At 37.5% G+C, this 18650-nt stretch overlaps 1 protein-coding gene across 1 annotated transcript; it reads right to left on the reverse strand.

Moving 5' to 3' along the window:
- Nucleotides 1-1680: 1680 nt before the first annotated feature.
- Nucleotides 1681-16995, reverse strand: LOC148424964 (neuronal acetylcholine receptor subunit alpha-7-like). Its single transcript, XM_088413834.1, has 10 exons — nucleotides 16893-16995; nucleotides 12472-12611; nucleotides 11264-11308; nucleotides 10748-10857; nucleotides 9327-9403; nucleotides 8492-8659; nucleotides 6745-6942; nucleotides 5392-5478; nucleotides 4094-4203; nucleotides 1681-3392 (listed from the first exon to the last, which is right to left on the reverse strand). Exons 1-10 carry the CDS (start codon nucleotides 16945-16947, stop codon nucleotides 3018-3020), a joined length of 1365 nt encoding a protein of 454 aa, XP_088269960.1. The 5' UTR covers nucleotides 16948-16995; the 3' UTR covers nucleotides 1681-3017.
- Nucleotides 16996-18650: the final 1655 nt, after the last annotated feature.

An 18650-nucleotide genomic window follows, 5' to 3' on the forward strand; every position in this document is an offset into this window, starting at 1 on the left:
GCCTTTATGATTTGACTGAAAAGGACTACCGCGACCTAAATGCCGTAAACAACTACTGGCGAGCACCACATTGGGGAGAGATGATGAGTCTGTTGAAAAACACTTGGAAGAATTTAGATCATTTGATGCTACTAAGATTCTCTACCTCTGTTTTAGAGTGGTGTTGTTTGTATGCTGTAGAATCCATCTGCGACCTAGAGTATGGGAGAATATCGTCTGACTGCGGGGGAAAGTCACCCTGAGTAAAAAGTGCTGCAAAACACGTGCCGAAGTGTCAAGCATAAACCAAGCTAGACTTTTGCTGCAGGCTTGTTTTTTTTTTTTTTTGCTTGAATTTCACTGCTAGGCAATTGCAGAAAAAAAACATGTTGTATCATACAACGGCCATTTTTTATTGTAGGGAGGAGTAAGAAAGAGGGAAAGGCTTCAATTCATGGAGATTATTACACACTGGGGATTTTCTTTGCACATGCAGGTTTTGTTATAGAGGAGTTTTACTGTTGTAGCAGATGGCTTTTGAAGTGCAAGAATTGCTTCTCTCTTCACCACTGGACGTCGCTAGACTATAAGTCTAAGTACGTAGAAGTAGACCGATGAATGATGGACCAGAAAAAAATGTGTCGAATTTCGCCCTGTTATGGTGGTGCGGGGGGGCAAAAAGACACAGACGGACTTACGATGACAATTTTGTCTGGCTTTTGGTCCATTGTGCCCTTCAAGCGACTGAATGATTGGAATAAATGAGTCATTGATTGAAGTCCGCAAAATGGTGTCAGCCTCCTGCAAGAACTGATCACTTAACTGGATGTTAGCTGGTGACTCGATGCTATATATATATATATATATATATATATATATATATATATATATATATATATATATATATATATATATATATATATATATATATATATATATATATATATATATATATATATATAATTTTACAATGAATTTAACTGCGTTTATGATTTGATACGAACTTGTGATAGGAAACAAACCATGGGTTTTTATTGCTGAAATGCATGGATTGCGATTGTATAGAGTGCAGATGATTGCCAAAAGCCTTTCAAAATATTCAGACTCTCTTTATTCTGCATGGTTCCTCTTCTTTGTAGCCATTTGCTTCTTAAAATTGCACCACATGTTTGTGAGCCATAAAAAAAAGTAAAGCAGGACAGTTTGTATGTGGAGCTTCAAAACCTGACAGACATTTGTTTTAACCTTTGCAGCTCGTCGGTTGATGTGAATTACTTAATTGTTTTGTGTGGGTTGCAGATAGTTGTGGACAGCTACATGGCAGGTCTCATTCTTTGCATATTTTCAGACATCTTTTTCTAATATCAATATACTGTAATGTATTATATTTATACAAAAATCTCTTCAATATATATGTCTCAAGAAACATGCACTTAACCTAATGCACCGTAAATTTGTGTGTGGATAGAGGGGGTACTTTCATCAAGTTCCTTTCTGAAAGGCAACTTGAGCAAGTCAAATGCATATCAATTTTTCAAACCAAGCAGATAACAATTCTCAGTCGCTAAACAAATTTGTTGCTACTGATGATGATGAATGATGCTCCTGTAACTCCTGTAGTACTTTTTGTTTTAGCGATGAAGTACACAAAAAACGTGTCGTGTTCTATGTGGATGAAGTAAAAAAATGTAAAACAAAGAAAACATTTAAACATGTATTTGGTTAGTTACTTATAAAGAGATTACAATAAAAGGTTCACATCTGGACAATGCTTTATGTCAAAGCATCTTAAATACCAGTAGTCATAAAAAAAAAAAAGTACACATGAAGTGGCTAATGTAAACAATTGTAACATTAAAAGGCATAGGCTGATTTACTAATATATAAGATGTAAATTTGAATACATGCTGTGCCTCAGCAGTATACGAGCTACTACGTGCGTACAACATATTTTCCAGGAACAGGGATCAACAGAATACACGTACAAATATTACATAATCAGAATTCATAAAATATAACTAGTTCTGTTAAAAAAACACACACACACAAATACACACAATCGACTACACATATATACAGTATATAAAACCTAAGCACTTTATTGCCATCTTTGCAGGCAGGTGCTTTAGTTCATAGTACTTAAAAAAGTATTATAATATTTATTGGATAGCATCATGCACTTTTTATGCAGCGACATGCAGTACATGCCGGCAGTGGAGTCCTCACCAGCTTTCATATTACTTGGCCAACTATTCCCAGAGTTTAGTGGATAATTGCTCAATGGACCACCGTTGTACATTCCCAGTAAAGTCTTTGTTGGTCCACCAGCAAATGGCACAAGTCATTGTTACGTGTCTTAAAGTGAAAATGTGAGGTGATAGCAGACAAATGTCTCACAATAAGTGATATATTTGTCACATTTGCCATTATCATGTTTAATTACTTTACTTGTTGTGTTCCACAAATAAAGTAATTAAACATGATGCAAAATTGAAGCATGAAAAATTATTCCTTTGACAAACTATTAGTTTTCTAAAAGTGAGATTGGTTGTCAATAAACCTGCAAGTGTTACATCATTTAAAGAAAAAACTATGGTGGTGTTGAATGCAGAGACTCTCCAGAGACATTCAGAAATTGACTTATAAATCCATGTCAACCAAATGTCACACAAAAACGGTCAATTCGCATGCCCTATTCTTATGTTTCTGCTGGCCTAAATGGGAACAATGCATCCCCGCACAGCGCTGAGGAATCATTAACATTTCGCGAGGAGCAGTGGACAGTATAATGGACAACTGTCAATTAGGCCACTGAAGATTACCGGAGATTGTACAAGAAATGCATTTTCGTTTCTAAGTGTGTTGCTTAGGATGTAATTAAGAACCTGGGTAGGTCAAAAAAAAAAAAAAAAAACAGGTAATGGCAAATTATCGTAACATTTTAAACCCCTCCCAACCCTGGTATTTGATGATACGAGTCTCATATACATCAGACTTTTCTGAAATAAATGATGTAAATGTTTGCTGTCAATATAGCCTTAGTTTGGTGCTGACATCAAAATCCAAAAGGTGCACACGACAATGACAAGAGAGAAAATGACAAAGAAAAGACGATCGATTACAGCAGCAGCAAATTTCCAATCACTGCGTGAAGCTTCTCCCTGGTTCTGGTCACGAATGTGTTTGGCAATGCAGCGCACTTCATCTAGAATATTGGTGAGCTCTGATTCCCTGCTGACTGGCGAAACCTTCGTGAGGAGAAGCACACCCTCACCAGCTTGTCCGCCCAACCCAGAATCGGGTGAGGCCGAGTGAATGCTTTCCATGTTGGTCGGATCGCTCTGTGTTTTGTCCTCACTCGAACGTTTCATGCACAGAAGCCTAGCACACCAATCAAAGAGGAGCACACGAATCTTTGGGATCAGAACACAAGGTGAGATCAGACTCATTAACATTGTATTAAAACACAATACTCAATCATGCCATGCAGGATACCAATCAAATCACCCGTCAACTCTTTAAGTCACCCAAATGTGTATAAGTAGAAGGACTGCACGTGCTTAGTTTCGACTGCTGTCAGACTTAAAAAATAATGCTTTCCAAGAATGCTTTCTATGTTGTAAGTATTGCATCATCATTTCAATGTAACAAGATGTGCTGTGGCTTAGCGCACATTTGCTTGATCGGTGGGGGAAAAAAAAAAACTGCAGATAAGCCACATTGGACTATAAGCCGCAGGGCTCAAATCATGAGGAAAAAGTTGCGTCTTATAGTCCGAAAATACGGTAATTACTTTGAACTATGAAACTTGCAGGCTTGAATAATGCAACATTGCTGAGTGCACACAGGCAGCGCGCTTAATGTGTGAGCAACACAGAGAATGACATTGAAGAATTTTTAATGACACAAAGGGTGCGTAGCAAACACTAGGTCCTGGTACTCATTTGAGTAACCCACGAAAGAAAATAATGCGCGCTCCTGATTATAGAAGTATTTAAAGTGCTCGTTCCGTGTTTTTAGAAATTCCACTACGATGATGACCACTTGTTACATTGCTAAACAAATGATTTGTTGATGTGTTTCTGGTATACAGCACAATGAAATGAACACTCACCCACTTTGGCATCTTGGCTCCACTGGGGTCATGATGGTGCAATTTTAGGACCACAACCGTAACAATCACAGAGAGCGCAACAATGACCTTAGTGAGGACAAAGTACTGAGCTGGAAAGGTGAAGACAAAATGCAAAATTATTAGTTGCTCATTTAACCACCCATCATATACAATATACAACCTTTTTTTGTTTTGGGTTATGGGAATATATTGGATCTTATCCCAGTAGCTATAGGGCACAAATAAATTATACTTGATTTTCTGATTTTAAAGCCCAGATGTCTGATATTAATATTAATATTCAATATTTATTAATTAATATTCATGAATGCACTAGTGGAAAATACAAAATCTACATGAGCAGGCCATAACATATCTGAAACATGGTTTCTGAAATGGGAAGAAGATGTGTCAACAGCTCACTCTATTTATTTTAGTTACAATGTTACCCTCGTGTCTTATAATTTTCAATGAACAAAAATATTGAGTGTTTGGTTAAAAAACGTACACGGCATTGTTTTTCAATTAAACTTTATACTGTATTTAATAATATATAGGTACGGGCCAGGGAGCAAGAAAAGGTGACATTGGTGGCTACCCACCCACCAAGAAACGATGTCATAAACAGTGAAGTGGTGTCAGCTTTTTTTTTCACTCTATTTTCTATTAAATTTACTGTTTTGAAGCATCAAATGCACAATGCAATGTGAAAGTTTGTTTTGTGTTTATTCAACCGATCAATTGGTTCAACAATGAGTCAAAACACAAAGCAAGATTTTGGCTTAGAGTTTTCAGCACATCGTTTTTCTCTATATACAACGAAACGGTTGCGGTATGCAATAAATCGATTTTACTCCTTTTAAATTCAAGCCAGCTGCTTGAAATAATTGGTTGGCTTCTCTTTAAGAAATAAGAAATTATTTGATATGACGTTAAAAAGTTCAGGTTTCCCTGAAAAAATATATCTTCATCAGTCAAAACTAAAACTTAAAGTGTGGATTACTTATGGATTTACGTAAAGTATGGATTACTCGCTATTTGAGTTCATCACCCAATGTTTCTTTTTTTTTTCATTGTCGCAGAAGTGATGCCGATTAGTTTGAACCATTTTAACAAGACACATTTTTTTAATCTACAATGTAACAAACCAGTTGTGGTATGCAAATAAATAAAAAAATCCCAAGAAAAACAATGGCAGAGATGAAAGCGCAACGCAAAATCTTGCTTCCATCAATTACAGTGTGGTATTATAATCAAAATTCTGTCTGAAAACCCCTGCAGATATTGCACTAGCTTACCTATTAGAGGCACGGAGTCTGAACTGGCGGGAATCTCCTGTGCTCCTAATAGCATGAAGACCATTAGGGATAGCATGACCGTGATTCCTAAAAATACCAAATCTCAGTTAGTGTTCCAAAGCCCACACTGCATACACTTCGGATCTTTTCCGCCGTATTTTTCGGACTGTAAGCCGTGACTTTTTCGTCATTTGAGCCCTGCGGTTTATAGTCCCGTGCAGTTTATCTGCTTTTTTTTTTTTTTTTTGCGAGCCAGCAAGAGACAATATCCATCAGTCAAGTAAATGTGTGTATCTGTTCAAGGTGTCATTTTACGGAACAACTTTGAAATAGGACTGAAAATATGTAAATCAATATCTGTGCTCATAAAGAGTTTAAAAACATATGATTAAAAATATAAGGGAAAAAAAGTCTAAATTGAATAATAGCTTAATAATAGAGGTGTAAATTTGATATATAATGTACAGTATATATGATTTTAATTATATATTTCTGATTGTATATATTAATGTATTTTTTGATGTATATTAATATTATGTGCAATGTGCTTATATGTTCACTGAAGTAATCTTTCAAACAAAGGGAGACCAAAAAAGATGCTATTAAAGTATTGATTTTGAACTGCTATTTAACTAGCAGTATTCTGTTGGTGTTGAAACTATACATCCATCCATTTTCTATAAATATGGAAAGACTAAACATGCAGGCATATTCAGTCTGTTAAAGAGAGGATGTTGCACTTGGCAGACAATGACAAAAAAAAAAACAACAAAAAAATAACCAAAACATTTTTTGAAACTTCCATGCGCCATCTTTTTAAGTAAATATCTGATGATGTAATGACCTGCGGCTTATAGTCCAGTGTGGCCTATTCATGGCAAACCCCATTTTTTTGTGCTCAATTTTTGCTGCAGCTGCTTATAGTTGGGAAAAAACGGTATCTTGTTTTGATAACTATCATTTAAAAAAATAGTTTGTTCCTTTCATCTTCATAGAACTATAAGAATTAGAATTAGATGAGGATCCAAATAAAGGTGAACACACAAACTGACTCTTCACTGTTACACTCAGCTTGTGCTGGGACCAAGGGAGTGTTCAAAGATTAGATTTCGTGTTCGCCTTGGTAATGAAAATCTATTTTATCAGGTGGAGTTACAAAAGCGTCCAGGTCAAGTGAATATGAATTGTATCATTACAGGTATAGGTAGTCTATATTGTACAGGATGATAAATGCGACATTTGAAAATATTTGATTATTGTTTTCCATCCAAATGAAGAAAAGGCTATCAATACACATTTAAACTCATTTTCATGTTCAGAGAATTTGAAAGAAATCAAAGAGCATTGCTGTACCCAGTGATATCTTTTCCCCTGAGTCAACAGGCAGCAGGAAAACAAGCAGGGCCAGAACAGAGATCAGGATACAGGGTATGATAAGATTGACTACATAGAAGTGAGTCCGTCTGCGCATGACTATGGTGTACGTCACATCGTAATAAGGCTCATTTGGACAGCAAGTATAAAAAACGCTGTGCTTTTGTCCCGTGACCTCTGTGGAAACAAAGACAACATAAGTGAGTAAATGCGAGGAAAAATGACAAACAATGCATGTTTATCTATGGTCATTTTACAGTCTTTGACACACTGTAAAAGATTTTACATTACCAGAGGTTGTCAGCGACGGACAGTAGTTCGCCATCGTCGGACACCTTTACCTTTTTTACCGACTGACCAATGAGTGACGGAAACACCCAAAAAAAAAAAAAAAACCCACAGAATAAGAATGTTTGGTTTCCATCAATGGTTCCCTGTTGGTGACGGAATTACAGGCCAATACTTTTGATCGTTTTATAGCCAGTGGATCGTTTTTTCCTCTGGCTATAAACTGAATCCACAGGATGAGTTCAAGTTCAAAGCATTACAAAGGCCAGCTCCATCAGCTTTCTTAATGGTTACCTCAGTAGGGGTGAAAGATAAGAATAATCTTACAGGATGATCGTAATCATAATGCAACAACTGATTCTTTCCCTCTGACTCCGCCTTTTGGGTGTGACCACTGACCAGTATGTCACAACTTGTCTGCTGAGCTCCTCAGCAAATTTCGCTTGGACTGATATTGTAACTGATGGTTATAATTTAGTCTGATTTGAAAAAAAATGGGCGAGCAATGATGCAAAATTAATGTAGTATGTAAGTTTTGTACCTCTCAATTTCCTAGGCCTCTGAAAGAGGAACCAAGCTTGAATAAGATATTGCCCATTTTTTATACAGTTTGGTGGCTGAAAGTAGACTGCACTGAGTTTTGGCACAGGCGGTTTAACACATTTTGATCATATGACTGAGATGCCGGCAGACATATCCTGAGCTCAATGTAGCAATTGTGCATCGAAACATCTGAATCACTTTCTGAATCAATTCATTGAATACGCTGTTCCAATCTTCAATTGCTTGCTTCTCACGTGCCAAATGTAAAGAGAATAACAGCAGACCTAATCGACTGTTCAAATGGTGCAAACTTTCTGTTTGAAACAGTGAACATCTGTGAAAATACCAAAACAAAGAAAAGCCTGCACATACATTCAGTTAGGCCGTGCTTTGCACCAGACTTGTGCTGGATACAAATTTCTTACCTATCACATACAGTATCTTCATACATTATACCTCTCATATATCAATAACCTAATCATGAAATCATATTACAGACTTTATTTGACTTTCCCTATGCTGCTGCTTCATACTAGGTAGTGACTTAATCCTTACTGTGGAATCACAATTTTAGTTTGTTAACTTCCCACAAAAATACACAAAAATGGTTGCCTAAAATACACATGTTTGATTATTTTGTAGGCAAGTTGGAATAATGGCAGCCCTTCATTGTTGACAGAAATGTGTGCATGTGTGTCTGTGGGGGCATACGTGTGTGTGTGTGTGTGTGTGTATGTGTCTCCACTTATTGTACACAAAAGATTTATAACTCTTATTTATTATCTGTGTTTGTGTTGAGACTTGTTGGCTTTTTATACATAAGACATTGGTATTTTTTATATCTCCTATAGATAAGCATCTGTGTTCGTGAGGCACAAGATCAAATTATTCTTACCAACAAGATCCCACTCTCCATTAGAAACATTTTCCTGGATGACTGCCTCTTTCTTTTTTAAATCCAAAAGCAAGCCCCCATAAGTCCAGGAGCCAAACTTGAGGTCACATTTTTGGGTGTCAAAGGGGAACCACCTGAGATCGATTTTGCAGGTGCTTTTTAAGATCACTGCAAAGGAAATCATTGAAGAATAGGGGAAACAAAGAAGACACAGTCATGAGAAAATATGCGCTCTACCATAATACAAAAAAAGTGGTGACACTTAAAATGAGACACTGAAGAAAGTAGTTAATGATTACCTAACCCTAACTCCAATCCATATTAAGAAAAATGTGAAAATGGGGCAGTGAACAAGGTCTTTCTATGCAGTGTTAAAAATTAGGTTGATGCAGCACTGCATCACATGGAATAAATTGAAAAAGAAAAAGTGCAAGTTAGTTACTTTGTGATTACGGATAAGTGTGAGGTCTTCCAAATGATTTGAAACAACGATTTGTGACTAGACTATTGTATATGAACCTGAAATAATGGTAGCCATTGCAGTTCATGTGGAAGACAGCAATTTGCTTCTAACAATAACAATCAATGATAAAGGAATGCAGCAACAAAGCTAGTTGCGACGGCATTGATTCAAATGGCGAGGCAAAGTGGGACAGCCCTTTTGTTTGGAGCAGGTAGAGGGGGTCAGTAGTCTATCTGGTGCAGGCAGTAAATTTCTCCTATGATGGTGAGTTCTGTAGTCCCCAAATGTGCACACACTTAAAAAGTGACACCATACAGATGCTGCAAGCTCACTAAGCAAGGCCCAACGCAAAGATAGAGAGGTTTTCCTTACTTTGAGGCAAATAATAACAGGCGCCTGAGGAGGAAACTAAGACGTTGGCTTTGGCGAGCGTCTCAAATTTTGTTACACTGTGGATGACAGAGAATAACATCAGTACTTATTGCTGCTTCATTGACAGTACCAATAAAATGACCCGACACATCTTTCTGTTTGTGTTTTGATTGATCCTTTAAATCTGAGGCAATTTCATCATACAACCACCGCTCTTGTGAGCAAGACTGAGTAAGCATTTTTTCATCACGTACTGAACATTTGAATGATGATAATGTGAAACTATCAGTATTTTTTTAATCCATTTTCTTTTCTCTGGTAACAATGTTAGTCCCTCTGCCACATCTGATTTTTTGATTTCTTTTTTTGGGGGGAGATGGGGGGTGAAAAAAGATGAAAAAATATTTGGTTATGTATGTTCTCCTGTATGGTGGGACTGAGATTGTAGTTCACGCTGACCTCTTTCCAGCAATAGTCCTAATTTGCATATTTTTTGTCTACAACAGGCCTACAGTGGGCAACACTCTGGTTTCCTCCCCAGCACCACCCACGTACTTGTTTGTTCCAGTGAAAGAAAATACAGACCCTTAGTACAATATTATTTTGCCAATATTATTTTTAGACATCACTGATAATTATCATATACATTATAACATCTATTTAACTTTCTCCGGAGTGATATTTTTCACTTTGTTGTTTGATAGTAGGTAAAGTATAATGTATGTACTGGCAACTATTTCAAATAAATATGACTTCTACAGGAGACAAACTGTCTTATTGATGTCATATTGACTGAAAAATTCAAGCAAATCCTGGATATGCAGATATGCAGCATCTAAAATGAAGTTGTTTGTTTGACACATCCTTTTGGGACAAAATCTCAAACAGTGTCAAAGTCACGATGACTTCACATAATATCATGTAATGTCATTAAAGTTTTTTATGTTTATTTTATTATATGCTGACAAAACGTGAGGGGGCAGCAACGTGGAGGAGTGGTTAACACATCCGCCATACAGTGCAGAGATCCCCGGTCCAATTCCAGCTTGCCCTGGCCTTCCTGTGTGTCCTCCCCATGCTCGCATGGGTCTTCTCCTCCCGTATTCCAAAAACATGCATGGTAGGTACCTTGGACCCTCAAAATTGCCCTTAGGTGTGATTGGGAGTGTGAATGGTTGTTTGTCTCTGCAAATGTGTGCCCTGCAAATGGCGGGCAACCAGTCCAGGTTGATAAGCGGCTGGACAAAAGGGATTGGTGGATGGATGGTGACAAACCATTTGAGAGTATCAGATGTTGAGGACATTCATGAACAACAACACGTTTCCTTTTCCTAATCCTCCTTTTTTGATTAACAACAGTAATACATTTGTTGTCTTACATTCCACATGCATTAGATCTGCCAAAAACATTCAGATTGTACCTGTTATAAAGTACAATATCTGGCATCCAAAGGCGATCGTCAGGAATTCGCATTATGTCCACCCCATTGTACTGAGATGAGTCCCACATTAGTCGATAGTCATTCCAGTTCTGTCGAATACAGAATAATGACACAGTATATATTGACTCACATTCACATACGCATAGAAACATAAAGATGCGTTCAACCTGGGGTGGGCCTGTGTGTGTCTCCAAGGGGTATTTCAATAAGAACAATACTTGGAAGTGATACCTCAAAAAAACTCAAAAACCTGCTTTGCAAGAAGTTTTTGTATGCTAAATCTTGACATTGTACTGCTCTCATCTCCTCCCCCCTCAAGCAAACGGCTTTTTTTCTTTCTCTGCCATTGTTATTTAGGCACAATTAGACTTAAATTATACGCTGGTAACCCTTTATACATTCATTCTAAGCTAAATGAGAGAAAATGTGTTGTCCAAAATGTCATTTATTTCCAAACCAATTCTGATGGCAAGAGTTATGATTTGGAAACCTTACCAATTCCAGCCAAACACTGGTTGTCAACACCTGATTCACTTCATCCTGTAATAAAAAAAGAAAGAGTTTTATTATTTTTTTTTTTTTTTTTAGATTCTTATTTGTGTGACATTACTGGGCCCAAACACAATGACAGACGCAGACCTACGCATACAACTTAACATGAAATAATTAATCACATATAATTATAATAATAATAACAGTCATGTTTCCTAATTTCATGGCGCGTCTTTCTGCACGGCTTCGAGTCATTTGTGGGTTACACTATTTTTTTCGTTCAATCACATTTCAGCATTGACCAGTCGCCAAGCACATAATATATGCTTTCACATTCTTGGGTGAGATCACACATACAAACACACAACTGAAATCACTGGGTCTTCTTTTATTCACCTCACAGGGCCTTCTCGTAGCCTAATGACACTTAGGTTTCTCCATCCACTAACTAGGTTTCTCCATCCTGGTTCAGCAACAGGTAGCTTCTGATTGCTTGAGTTCTACATCCATCAAAGCATGCTTCAAAATTAACTTTGAGGGTGCACTTTTCAAGAAAGAGTGGACTTTTTGAGGCTGCGTCAAACCATGACTGTTGCTCACTGGCTTGCTTCAACACAAAAACATTTTTTCTGTTCATCTTTTGAGGGAGTAGATCAGTTACACAGACTGCATTAGCATCTCTTTTGCTGCTGACACAAACAGTATTAGCATCTCTGCTGAGTACGAAGTAATTTAGTTTTTAGTTTTTTTTACATTGATAACTATTGATTGACTGTGATGTAGTGTAAAGGTTTGGAGATGTTATATTGGAAGATTAACGGCTGTCTTTCTTGATTTGGTAATAATAATATCAATTCTCAAATACATGAAATGCATCTATCTCTTCTTTAACGCCACTCATTGGCCTCTTTGTGGCTAGAAATCAGATATTTACGAAATGTGTCTGCGGGATGATCACCCACTTGGACAGAGCTCTTTCCTCAACTGTACCGACAATTATCCTGAATCTGCAACAAACACACATTAGTGTGTTTCTTTCTTTCTTTGATTTTGTGATGTGATGGAGATGTGATCTAAAACATGTATATTCTATGCCAAGCCTAATGTGTGGTCAAAGTTCCATTAGTTTTCTTGCATGTTTAACAGTGGTCACTGCTAAGACCCTTGATGAAAAATGTAAACAATATATTGAAAAAAAAAAAGTTACTCACCAAATCTATGATCTTGTCGAGGGTTATGCCAATTTCGACTTTGAGAATCTCAGAGTCATTGGCGACACCGACCAGCAGTCTGCTGTAATCTTTGAACACTTCATTGAGCAGTCTGTCGTTACTTGGCCCTTGAATAGAAACTGACATACAGAAAAAACAATGAGCGTAAACAATCACATTCAAGTGTGTTTTAAAGATGATATATAAATAAAGTAAGTTATTTGAATAACAGGGGCTTCTTGAAAGAACTTGGGGCATTAATAAAAAAAAAAAAAAAATATATATATATATATATATATATATATATATATATATATATATATATATATATATATATATAGGTGTTATTTTCATTTTATTTTATATTAAATTGTGAATGAATTCATGACTCACAATTGAATGTATTGAAAGTTGAGGAAGTGTGCTATTTGCAATATTTATATTGTAAAATTCAGGATGGCTGAAAAGTAACTTATACACTTGTCGTCAAATTGAATATGTTGGTGAATAAAAAGGACAGTCATGTTTGGCTTAAATTACTATTTTTTTTGTTTTTTGTTTAGTGTCCCCAAACATTTGCAATGGAGGCCCTTGGAAAAATTGCTTTCCAAAAAGGGTCCTCGACTCCAAAAAATTTGGAAACCCATGGCCGATAAATTCAAAATAAATAACATTGTGTGTTTTCATACTTAGCTAATATAGATGATCTTGATTCTGATCCCTCTATCAATATCCTGGCTATCACCTTTCCGGATATGTAGAAAGCATTTAAGTTTGGCCTCAATGTTGTCTCCAAAATATGTAACCATGGCTATCTCTCTGAAGAGCCCATTTGCAATCTTGGCCAAGCTGGTCATTTCAGCAGACCCTCAACATAATCTCCGCCACTTCCAGTTCTGCTTCCTGCTGTCGCTTCACTGTCTCTTTCTACAAGTCATATTCGATGGCTTGCATCATCTCTGTCCATCTTCGGATCCTAGCAGAAACTCATTGATTATATAACACACCTGAACCTTTTCGCCACCCTTTCCTGACTGCTTTGATCTATTTCCTCACCTCTTTTTCCACACTCAACTTTGCTGTGTACTGTTTGTTGATCCCAAGTATGTAAAGTCCTCAAACACTCTCTCTCATCTTCTTGTACTTTCACTCCTTCTCTTCGATTCCACCCTTTCATGTACCAATCACAGCTCACCTGTTTTGGGGTTTGATCTGTGGCATCTCTGCATTCTGATCAAGACTAAAGACTAAAGACTAAATTTAGCACTTTGCCACTTATTGAAAAATTAGAAATGATACATTTAAGGGATTTTAACATCGTTCAAGCAGGAAAGGACAAAATCCGCACCTTTAACCTAATGGTTCAAGGGGAACATGGGGAACTGGGTGATTAGAAAATCTCTGGACACTACGTGGACCACACATGGATTCAAAGGTCAACTTGACTGAGAGAAAAAGTGTATTACATTGTTCAAGAGTAAAAGGCAGCACTGAGGATACGGAGGTAAACAAACCGCAGCAGTTATGGAGGACGTTTGTGATACCGTGGTTGCTCAAATGGAGCAGAGATTTTGTAAAAGTGATTACCTTAAGTTCAACTAATCATTTCCATGTGCTGACTTTGAATGCTGCTACAATCTGCTGTACTGTCACTCAGAGTTGCATACGAGCAACACACGCTCTGCTGCTGTTTGGGTTAGGATTACAACCTACAGGATGCATTATCTGAAACTGTGCCACTGCTCAAAGTATCATCACAACTCAAATGACAACAACTGAGTCAGAAAAATACTTTTCAACATTAAAAAGTATCAAAACATTTACAGAAGTACATTGGGCCAGCAGAGACAAAATGCAGTAGCCACTATGCTGTCCATTGAACATGAATTCAGTCATGGCTAATTGGACGTTGACAAATGGGTTTTGGACAAGTTTGCTCAGATGAAAGCTCAACATGCATCCATTCAAGAACTGAACGGCACTCATGTGAGATACTTTCATTTGAAATCTTTTAAAACGTTTAGACATAATTTATAAAGCTATGAATAATAAAGTATTGTATTCTTGAATTGAAATGGAATTTATTGTGTAGGTTTTGCTGCTCATGTCCACTCTGGTGCCCCACTCAATGTTTCATGCTTGATCATGAGACGTTCACATGCTCGTATTAATTGCCCACAAAATAATTGTTATAAAAGAATAACAAACAAAAGGTTGACTTTTTTATGACTTAAAATGAATAAATAAGTCAAGCATCCTGATAAAAGTAAAAAATTAAGAGATATTTAGCAGCGTGATGCATCTCCTTTAATTTTAAAATGATCATGATTGGCAATACTGGCCCTGTAGTTGCTGTATATTTTGGATTACCGTATTTTCCACACTATAAGGCGCATCAGATTATAAGGCGCATCGGATTATAACGCGCACCAGCAATGAATGGCCGAGTTTCTAAAAAATGTCATATATAAGGTGCACCGGATTATAAAACGCACATAGAGTTGAAACCATAGTACTGGCTGGAGTTGCATTATGCACCCACTGGAAAGAGTTGCGTTATACAGCCACTAGATGGTGCTTCACTAAAGGGAATGTATTAAAAACAATCAGCAAAGTCATCAAACTTCATTTATAGAATATAAACTTTATCCATACAATATAAGCGTTGTATGGATATTATACTAAAGAATATTTGTTCTTAAAAAAATCTGATAAAACAGAGAATGCGTTATTGGTAATTGCTATTTAACGACTAAACAGGAGCCGCAGAGCGCAGAATACATCCAGATCAAGCCATGCACTTGTGAACGCGCGGCGCCGCAATACATTTGATTTTCCCCTCGGCATGCATAGTATATTTTAGACCCGCTATTTTGATATGGAGCACAAAGAAGTTATGAATAAACGAATGTCAGGGAAATTTAAACGTCAAACTATCAAAAAAATCTCTAAACGAAGACTTGGACAAGCCTAGCTGCTAAGCAGCAAAAGAATGACTCAGACCAGCCAAGATTGACTTTTCTCCGCCGGCAAAGGGAAAAAGCTGGCGTACATTCTCATGCGTTGCCAGCAACAATTTTGTCGCTCAAGCGTCCCCGCCTGCTTTTGATTCATTCAGCAAAGCATTGCACATTACAAGACATAACACAAGAGCCAGCCGGGCGCCACCAACAGCTGGGCCGAGGTCCCGGCTCACACTTTCCTGCGTCAACAGCTCTATCTAAGGACTAGGTCGAGAAGAACTAGGATTGCATAGATGGATAACAATGCACACTATTCTGGACAAGAAATCAGCACATAATGTTAACAACCTGATATATGATTCCCTTCACACAAACATGCAACGGTATGAGTGAGGAGCCAAGCGCAGGTGAACGCGCGGCGCCCCCGTCTTTTTAATTTTCCCTCGGCATGCATTACATATTTTTGACCTGCTATTCCGATATGGAGCAGCAAGAAGTTACGAATAAACGAAAGGCAGGAAAATTTAAAGAACAAACATGGAATGGTATGAGTCAAGAGTCAAGCACAGGTGAACGCGCGGTGCCGCCGACTTTTTAATATTCCCTCGGCATGCATTCCATAGTTTTGACCTGCTATTCCGATATGGAGCAGCAATAATTTACGAATAAACGAAAGACAGGGAAATTGAAAAGAGAAGCATGAGTGTGGTGCCACACAGTCTGAGTGGCAAAAAAATCGAGTTGGGCCTGCAAATCAAGTTAATCAGGCTGGGCTAAGTCGGGCTTTAATACCCTCGGGCCAGGTCGGTTTGAAATTGATTTTTTAGGCATAAACTATGCAGTCAGCACATGATATGATCCATAAATAAGGCACACTGAATTATAAGGCGCACCATCAGTTTAAAAAAAAATAAGGCTTTTGGGTGCGCCTTATAGAACGGAAAATACTCTATATGGCGCTCTGTAGAATGATTCCGATCATTATTGGGCTGCTCTAGCGTAAAATCTAAAAATCTAAAATCTAACTGAAAATCTAAAACATGAAAGATCGTGACACTCAAAAGACCCGAAATTGACACCTTTGTTAAAAAGCAAATTGCAGCTCGTAGAGTGATGTAAAAAAACTTTACAATTGCAATTGCAAGGTCATGACAATTAAGCGTAACTTGATCATTTTTGATCAGCTCCCAAGACACTTTCTAATAGAAAAACACAGGTTGGATTATCACTGACAAAGGTTGACTGTGGGCACATAATGCTGCTGTAGTTTAAAAACAACAACAACAACAACAACAACAAAAATGATACAACATGAATGTCACTAATTGGGAAAAAAAGGGGAGCGGGGAAAGAGCAATGCAAGGAAAAAGTGACCATGTAACAAACCAACAAAAAAAAATAAAACAATGACTGACGTAGTTACAGTATAAATCTTGAATAATCAAACTGGCTGCTTACCTTGGACTGTGCATGCACTCACGAGCAGAACAAGTAGAACATCGTGTGGAGCCATTGTAGTATGGAGCAGGACTCAGAAGAGTGAACCTCATTTGGAATATGCTCATTTATAAGCTCAGTGTGAGCGCGTGTACGCATGTTTATAGAATGACTCCTCCTCCCAGGTTAGAAACATTACCTGACACCCCTACTACACTGAATTATCAATGCGTGAAACTGCCCCAGGGAAGAAAAGATTTAATGCATGCACAGATAAATAACTGTAATAATAACTGTAATATTATTTATATATTTATGTTTGGGGGCCTGTATGAAAAAAAAGGATGGTATCATGTTGAGCAATCGACTTGTGGATAGTTCCTCAAGGAAGTTGAGTAAGAACTGGATGCAGCTGTTGTTCACATTATCTTGAAGTCAACACCCTTGATGAAGAACAGATGTGGATATCATCTTTCACTGTGAGACAAGGTTTGTAGTTTCAAAATGTAATGGCACCCAATACTAACACACCGTATAGTGATGCCTACCACAAACCAACAGTAAAATTAAGGTAAATTGAAAACCAATGAAACAAATAAGAAGAAGGGGCATATGAAATTCTGAAAAGATATAACAGTTTTGGGAGGTCCCACACCATTCCATTCCATCCATCCATCCATCCATGGCAAGCTAGTGTGTATAGTAGCCGTAGTTACAGGATGCAGTGCATTCTAATAGAGTGCAATGCTTGCAGTCTGGTTTCATGTGAGTCTACTGTGGCCACAAAAGTGCTATAAAGCTGCCAGTCTCCACGTTTCGTCCATAGAGGGCATTGAGCAAACTTGATCAACTTACAGTACAGTCAACAGCACATGAGAGATGTGACCAACTCCCATCACGAGGTTACATTTCATGGGGGAACGTATCAACATCTGTGGCAGATCATGAGCCACACCTTTATGTACCTCTGAGCCTCTGGATTTCAGCAGACCTTTATAGAGATTCATATCAAAATGTTTCACACAAATGTTTTTGTGATTTGACACGTGTTCTTCAGATCCAGAAACATATCCGCAACATTCATACAGTGTTGGGAGTAATGCATTACAAATGTAATGTCATTACAGTAATGCATTATTTTGTGCTGTAATGCTGTTGTGTGATGAAATGCCTGTCCCTAACCTAGCCTAATGAACTTGAATTTGAATACAGTATTAACATTGAAATTGTGGAATGCATTAACTGTTTCTGCCTAAAGCATTAACAATGCATCACTATTCTGTAAAGCTAAGTAATACGGGGATTAAAATACCAACAAAGATTTTGTATCTCGTCTTTAAAGGTTATAAAATACAGAATACAGAATACATGATTTGTACTGTTTTTAGGCATAAGCCAACCTTCCACTGGATGTGTAATGAGCTATTATTAGAATGGCAAATCCATATTTCCAGTTATGTTGTCTTGTCTGTTTGGGTTAGTAGTTTTTTGTGGATGTTGTGAGTTTTCGGCGTTCTGTTTTGGTGAGGTTTCTGTTCACTTCTGTTTGGATTCATGTCATGTTTTCCGCGTGTCGGTCTCGTTAGTAAGATTCGTTTCCCCTGTTCTCCGAGTGTTCCCGCCCCCATGTTTCATCCGATTGGTTTCCCTAATTAGTTTACCTGTATTTAAGCCCCAGTTTTGTTTCAGTTATTTGTTGGTTCATTGTCCCCTCCTCGCTGTTGTGTTCACCTTCTGTCCTCCCCTGAGTTAATTTTAATTTCAAGTTTTGTTGCTTCT

Source organism: Hippichthys cyanospilos, chromosome 4, assembly GCF_059441005.1.
Source record: "Hippichthys cyanospilos isolate Australia breed blue-spotted pipefish chromosome 4, RoL_Hcya_1.0, whole genome shotgun sequence".
Lineage (NCBI taxonomy): Eukaryota > Metazoa > Chordata > Actinopteri > Syngnathiformes > Syngnathidae > Hippichthys > Hippichthys cyanospilos.

Bases quoted from the DNA above. Each gene is read 5' to 3' on its own strand.
- LOC148424964 (XM_088413834.1), bottom strand. From the start codon at position 16,947: ATGGCTCCACACGATGTTCTACTTGTTCTGCTCGTGAGTGCATGCACA. The intron at 12,612-16,892 runs GTAAGCAGCCAG...TCTGTATGTCAG, and splicing joins GAGTGCATGCACAGTCCAAG to TTTCTATTCAAGGGCCAAGT. The intron at 8,660-9,326 runs GTAAGGAAAACC...TTTCCTTTGCAG, and splicing joins CTGTTATTATTTGCCTCAAA to TGATCTTAAAAAGCACCTGC.